The sequence below is a fragment of the Morone saxatilis genome, unplaced genomic scaffold (genome assembly GCF_004916995.1).
Source record: "Morone saxatilis isolate NCDOM2014 unplaced genomic scaffold, NCSU_SB_2.0 Contig23, whole genome shotgun sequence".
In the NCBI taxonomy this organism is placed as follows: domain Eukaryota; kingdom Metazoa; phylum Chordata; class Actinopteri; family Moronidae; genus Morone; species Morone saxatilis.
The window spans coordinates 4,301,332-4,308,991 of record NW_023339796.1 but is presented as its reverse complement, the minus strand read 5'-3'; the positions used below and the strand labels follow the sequence as shown (position 1 = coordinate 4,308,991).

General features: G+C 40.9%; 1 protein-coding gene across 1 annotated transcript in view; it reads right to left on the bottom strand.

Moving 5' to 3' along the window:
* Positions 1-5,893, bottom strand: part of atp1a2a (ATPase Na+/K+ transporting subunit alpha 2a) — a 31,777-nt gene extending 25,884 nt beyond the window's left edge. Inside the window, exons 1-4 of the mRNA XM_035670358.1 lie at positions 5,739-5,893; positions 4,761-4,835; positions 2,944-3,003; positions 1,918-2,121 (exon numbers count right to left, since the gene is read on the bottom strand). Of these exons, the coding sequence (XP_035526251.1) occupies positions 1,918-2,121; positions 2,944-3,003; positions 4,761-4,835; positions 5,739-5,750 (351 nt within the window). The 5' untranslated portion in view covers positions 5,751-5,893. The remainder of the gene's footprint in view (positions 1-1,917; positions 2,122-2,943; positions 3,004-4,760; positions 4,836-5,738) is intronic.
* Positions 5,894-7,660: the final 1,767 nt, after the last annotated feature.

Sequence of the window (7,660 nt, the reverse complement as noted above, 5' to 3'; positions counted from 1 at the left end):
GTCAGCGGTTGTTTTTACGTCACACTCTATAAGGGGTGGGTGGGTGGGGATTAATTTTGTGTTTCTTCTATACTAATGAGGACCAAATCCTGGTGTGTTTTGATGGGTTTTAAATGCTTTTTATGTTTTTACTTCCTATTTTAATGGCCTTAAAGAGCCTCCTTTTCCCTTCCCCTCATCATTCTTTATACTATTTCCTTTAGTGGATGTTGGCTCTGTGCTGGTTCATGTGACCTAATTGTGTTGCCATTTTGGCCAGGACTCTCGGTAAGGAGATTTAGATCTCAAGACACCACCGTGGTTCAGTAAAGGTCATATTATAAAAAATAAAAAGGGCAAGTAAAATCCACCAAAATGTGGTATTTTGACACTTGACTGGTTTGTGGTTTAAAGTTAAGATTAGATTTAGGATTTGGTTTCAATTAGGAAATGCGTACGTATAGTAATATTTATACCTGTAAGGCTTTCAAATAACTTCATATAACCCTTTCTTGATGTCAAGTGGAATTATGACAGATGATTATATTGAGATATCATTAGACAAAAACGTTGTCCACGTTAATGACAGAAATTATAGTTAAAAACAAATGAGTCATTTAAGAATTGCTTTAGTTACAGTAGAAGAATTCTTTGAGGAAATTCTTACACAGTCCGGCCCAATATTACACCGGTTTACAGGCATTATACATCCTCATTGAAAGGCAAGCTGGGCTTTAATTCTCCCCATAGACCTTTTTCACAGCAGCCATTTTGACATGAAATAGTAGGTAAACACAGATGTTACCAATGATACTAATTAAGGTTCCAATCCATTTAGTGTAGCAGAGACTTTCTAGTGAGCCAACATGCACAATGGCAGCAGCCTGACTCTGTTTGACCTTAATGAACACAACCATAATTAGTGTCATTGGTGTTTACCACACTATTTCATATGAAAATGGCTTCTGTGAAAAAGGTCTGTTATATTAATTATAATATAATTCAGAAATGTCCAGATACGCACACATGTTCTGAAAATGTGAAAGGATACAGATATTTTGGAGAGAAGTAAAAGATAAAGTCACCATGTCGGGTATTATTTGGACTTGTCACCCCTTCAGTGTGTATTTGCATCTTAAGTGGACAGTGCAATGTATTCTTATACATAGTGAGAAAGAAACCTACATTTTTCTAAAGGTGCTCCTTCAGTGGAAGATTGCTTTGGAGAAATTGACCAACAACTTATAGATGGGAATGTCAAGAGATGAATCAAGATATGCCAACCGGTCATAAAAGTGAGCCCCTCCGGGCTGCACATCCTTCTGCCTAACTAACAGCCCTGGGACCGACTGCGGCTGACTTCAGTGACTTAAATCAGTGATTTGATTCAGAGCCTCGATAAAAATGTGACACAAGTGAAGTGTTTCGTTTGATGTAATGCAGAACATTACAACACAGTGCATTGCATTTACACACTGATCATTTTATGTGTGAGTTTGCATGCATATCGTAATTTATATTCCGGTGTTGAAAATACATTATTATTAATATTGTGACACTAGACTCAACAACAAGGACAAATTGTTAGTAACATTTTTACCACTTATGTTTAGAGTTAACATTAAAATTTGAATTGGGTTTAGGATGTGTATATGTGCAGTATGTGAGTCTGTACAATGTGGGTTTATTTTGTCTGCTTGCATATGTATTTATATAAATGTCCAGCTTGAAAATACAGATGAATATATAGTAGATGCATAAGTAGAATTGTATGTGTTTGCATGTATATACCCCTGTTTACATCTTTATTTAAGTCTACTGTACCTGAATTATAACTGTAGCTGTCTTTGCATACCTGCACGTCTCTCTGTGTGTGTGATTAATATGGAAGGTGTGTTCTCGTACGTATGCATGCATGTTTAACAAGCAGTTTCTCACATTGTCATTGGGTGCCTCGTCCTCCGTGGCCACCTGGATGCTGTAGGCCAGGAAACAGAGGATGGCACCGATCCAGAGCAGGATGGAGAAGCCGCCGAAAAGCTGACGACAGAACTTGACCCACTCAGGGGTGGTGGGGGGAGGGGTCAGGGCGTTTGGACCATCCCTGGCCAGAATCTCCACAGCTCTGGTGCTGGTCAGACCCTGAGGGAGAGCAATTTTTAGGAATGAATGTCTTTCTGCATGCGTTAGGAATCTTATTACAACACAATGGCCCCATTTTCACCGGTGGCTTAAAAAGCAATTTTACTGCTATAGTTGCAGAACAAGTATTCCTGCCTGGCCTATTTAACACGACAAGTAACTAGGTGACTCTTCTCATCTAAGGTTTTATGCCATAGAATGGTTGGATGTAACTTCATTGAACTTTTCTTTTTTTCTTTCTTTTTTCTTTTTTTTACAGATTTTTTTCCTAATAGTGTCAAAATATGATTTGCAGAAAATCCATGTAAACACCTGAATTCTATAATTTAATTATATTATTCTCTTTCAAGCTTTAGCAGGTTTTTGACATTTTTACAGCTTGTGATATTTCTGGAGCAGCCCAGCTTGTATTTCTCAAATACTAATCTTAAAAAGATAAAAATCAGTTTCACTACACCTGCAATGTCAACCTTTAGGTAAGCAGCAAATGTGGTTACAGCGTAAAGACCTTTGTGATGTGTTTGTATTGGCTTGTTTATGGGATTGTTGGAGTTGTTGCATCAAAGCCTGTGCGCTTGTGTGTGTGTGTGCATGTGATTGAGGGATTAAAGATGAATGAGGCTCAAGGTGAGCTGGGGACACTGCGGTGGATCTAACTTGACCAAAGCAATGCGTGGTCTCACTTTGGATGTTGCATTCCAGTAGAGGCAACCAGAGATTACACCCTCTATAGGAGATATTACAGGAATTCTCTTTGTTGTCGTGTGCAAGTGCGCAAGTGTGCATGTGTAAATGACAGCCTTTGTGTTTGTGCGTCGTTACCCGTGCGAGGTCCACTCCATAGCGTTTTCCCAGATCATCCAGACTTATTTTGTGGTCGTCCTGCAGGGATAAAATGTTCATTTCATTTGTGCTTCAGTGGAACAAAAACAGTAACCAGAATCAGAGTGATTTTAATTGGCCAATAAAAAACTGCCTTTTGATATATTATTTTACAACAATACATTCAACGTTCTACTAATCAAGCAGTATGGTGCAGATGTAATAGGAAGTATAATAACTGCCCAGGGTATTGGTCAAATATATTGTTAAGGCGTAGCACTGATGCATTCCACACCTTCATCTTCCTGAAAAAAGACTTTATCCTCTGCATCTGACAAGAATTCAGGGGCTTTATATATGTATGATTCATTCCTCAGGACAGATCAAACAGGTCAAAGAGTGATGTCCACTCCTCCTGAATCTCCAAGTAGGGCTGAACTACAGGTGAGCACACTGTCTGTTCTCCAGTGGCAAAAATGTGACCCATTCAAAACATTAGGTTTGCTGTACAATACAATAAGAAACCACCCTGAAACACCTTTTTTCTTAAAAGAGTTCAATTCAATTCTATTCAATTCAATTCAATTTTATTTGTATAGCGCCAATACATAATAGAAGTTATCTCAGGAGACTTTTCAAATAGAGCAGGTCTAGACCGAACTCCTTATAACATTTACAGAGACCCAACAGTACCACCATGAGCAAGCACTTGGCGGACGGCGGCAAGTGTAAAAACGCTTTTTAGAGAGGGCAGAAACCTAGGACAGACCCTTCGGCTCTAGGTGGGTGGTTGTCTGCCTCGACCAGTTGGGGTGACAGAGATTCAGCATTTTATGTTGTGTGTATGGGTTAATTTTGTCATTTTGTGCGGCATATTTGTGTTATTATTCCCATGCAACTGGCCAAATGTCACCTCGAGATATTTCTACTGTAGCTAAAGTGGAGTTTGGTACTGTAGCAACAAAAAATTCAGCAAGCAGCAGCTGTCAGGATGGTGTCATTTCCACAGAATAAAGGGCTACCCTTTTCCCTCAACAACAAGACAGGCAGAAATCCACCAATTTCCTCACCAACAGAAGCCTCAGAGGGCCACAATGAAATGTAGCTGCGAGTGATTTGGCCACAATCACCGACATACCCCAGTGTTCACAAAACAGTTTGCCAGTTAGACTTTATTTATATGCTCCTACACCCAATATTGATCAGCCATTGTCTGGTGGTTGTTTATAGGATTTTTGGGACAAAAAATGTAGGAAATCACTAGCTGGAGAAGCACATGAGGCAGACTGATGAAAGTAAAATACAGCACTTAATCAAAAACTAGTCCTAAGTGTTGACAGTATCCAAGGAATTCTTCTCTTTAATCAGTCACAGGCCAACTTGATAATTGACAAGAGCTGCTTTATCAGAGATACTGCACGCAGCAAAACTTACCCCAGTTTTCATGGGCATCGCTTGGCTGGGTTTTGACAGCACCTCAAAGAGCTACAGCTCTGCACAAGACAAAAAACTCTGCACTACACTGTTGGTGGCCCACAAATTATTCAGTATCTTTCTGAGAACAAAGAAGAGCCGCCACAGGGTGGTAGAACAGATAGGAAAGGACAGGCTGGCTTAGAACTCATATACAACTGACTACACTAAGCAGGTTGGATTGCCATTTTGTTTACGGGCCACTATTTCATTCACAGCCTTGTTAAATAACCTGGTGTCTTTGGCGTAACGTTGTTTGGGCATGGTTTGGGAGCAGCAGCGATGGAATCAATCACTGTGCAGAGTGAGTGTGGGTTGGAGCAGTGACAGCTTGTTTTCCTTACCAAGGACACCTCCTTCTTCAGCTCATCCAAGTCCCTCTCCTTCTTCTTCCTCTTCCCTCCATTTTCGGCACCACGCTGTAGGGAAAGAGAGAGAGAGATAACCATACATCAGGCCCGTAGGCTGTCGTCCCAAACCTCCACAGGAAGGAAGTGGGAAAAGTCACATGCTTGCAGCCACATTGTACCTAGCCATTTACATTCCGAGCCACGTATTACAACATCAGTGTGAGCACAATGGACTTTGTGTATGCTGGTTCATTTCAATCTCACACCACTATTGGCAAACCATTCACTGAATATGGAGGAGAAAATATTATTTCTCACGATGCAAGTTCCTCATTTGTGCAAGTGAGAGAGTGTGTGCGTCATGAACAGTTGGAAGAATGGTGCATCATGGAAATCATCTGCCGCTGTCAGTCTCCTCTTAGCAGCACGTGTGCATGTCAGTGAAGGAGGGATACACGGGGAGAATGAGAGGAGAGCGTGAGCAAGTGACACAGTGAAAAAGTAATCAAAAAGAGCCAAAGAGGGAGCACAGAGCCGGTGGAGTGCCTGAAATGTGTCTGGCATAGCAATTTCCCCCTACTGTGTGTGAGGAAGATTACCAGCCTGTCCTCCCATAAAGCTAAATGGAATGGGCCTGATGGAGAGAATAAAAACTAAATTACGTAATTACCCAAGTAAACAGCAAGTCGGGAACAAAACTTATTGAGGAGAAAAGCTATCATCCTAAGATGTTACTGTCTTTAAAAAGCATTCTGACGCCCTGCAGACGCATTTAGAAATCTCAGTATTTTTCCATGATGCATGTCTAAGCCATATGCTGTAACTGTACACAAGCTACAGTAGGATTACAGAATGTCACAGTCATGTTCATTCATTCAGTTATGACAGGAAGGGCTCGAGTGTAATAAAGAAAACACAGAGATAAGAAGAACAATTTCTTTTTTAGTTTTTTAAAAAATGAAGAGAACTTACCCCTTTGCCCATGCTGGATGTCCAGACGTCGGCAGGTTATAATGTGAAGGACAGCGCTCAGGGGCCTTGCCACAGCTGAAACCTCCCGCCCCCACTTGTAGAGTACACTGGTGTCTTTTTTTGGGCCTGGCACCCCCACACCAAATACCCCGTTCCCTCTCTTCTTGCTCCCTCCTGTCAGGGGTAACCTGAGCCATATAACCCCCCGCCCACACACACACACACACACACACACACAATCTCTCCCCACAACTCCACCCCCCCAACAAAACACATTCTCACACACAGGGGGGTTTTGTGTGTGTACCTGCAGCTGCTCAATGTGTCCCCCACCCCCCTCACAATACACGCACATACGGCTCCGTGGAAAACAACAGCCCATCAATCACCGCTGTCAACACAAAAAATGAAACCTTGAACGCTGCATAACATGCAGTACAAACGTGATAATGAGGGACCGGAATTAGCCCCAAAAAGGAAGCAAGAGTATTCAGCTGTTTCACAATTTGTTAATTGATTCTTAAAGATTTTTAAAATTTTTATCTACATATATTTATATTTATTAATATATATGTATATTTTCTGCTTGAATTCTAAATGAATCGTAGCCAGTAGCTACAGCGCCGCAATTAGCTTTAAGTCCAACATATTTACAACATAAGGCGGGTCATCCCCACTGCGCCCACACAACAGATGCAGCGAATGATCCCGTGTCAGAGAAGTACCAAATGTCTTCTCACTATTGCCAGTCTGTTGATTTTACATTCTGAGCCTTCCTACATTGCAATGCTTCTACTCCTGTATGAGCTGTATGCTTCGATGTATGTATGATCCCCTGCAGTGTGCTCCTTTTCAAGGTTTCTTTCCACTTTCCAAGGATGTTTGCATTGCCCTTGTCTGTGGAGTTTAGCCTGTCTTTGTTAAAAAAATAAAACAAGATGAACTCTTTATGAATGTTTTTTTTTTTTATTGACATTGAGTCAAACTATAACATAAGCCATATAAGTTCAATAGGTTTACCAGAACCGGCCAATTAAAACCTGAAACTAAAGAGGTAAGAGAATGAGAAAGCGAACACTATGTTAAGCTGGTATACTTGCTTCTAGCTAACTTAAAGGGAGACTAGTATGCTGCTACGTTTGAAAGATGAAATAACACAATCCTCCACTTTGAGAAAAAGTAACCACACGTTTTTGCAAGCGCCGTAGTTTTTCCTTTGTGCTTGCAAGTGGAGGGTGAAGCAAGGGGGCTGAAACTACACCACAAGATGCCACCAAATCCCACACGCTGGACCTAAAGCCACCATGTATAGGTGGGACAGAAAGTCATTCAAGATTTTGGAAGATGCTTGTTTGAAGAGTTAGAGGAGTAGATTATATCGATTTGTGCGACTCTTATGTCAAGACTGAAAGCAGCAGGAAACAGCTGGTCTGGCTCTGTCAAAAGTTTAAAAATAGTCTTCCGTTGCCTATATAGCTCAGTAATTGACACTTCTCTCTCGTGTTTAATTTGTGCAGATATGGTAATAATGGCAATTAGTGTTATATGCAGTTGCCAATCTCGTAGTGATGACACTGAGAAATCACTTCACCCACCATCTGTTCGTCAAGAACACAATTTACCCACAAATTACCATTTTTACATTTCTGTTTGTGTACAAAATTAAGATACATGTTAATTAGTGAGATTTAGAGGTGTTGCTCTAGCAGATCTTTTAATTCTGAAGAGAGGCGGGCTAGTCGTTCCCTGCTGCTTCCAGTCTTTATGCTAAGCTAAGCTAATAGTTTCCTGGCTCCAGCTCTATACTTAACGCACAGAAGTGACAGTGGTGTCAATCTTCTCATCTAAGGGTAGGGTTATCTGTACGTCTCTTTTAAAAGGTGCTACAATGAAATAAACTCTGCACATATTAACTTGGTGTA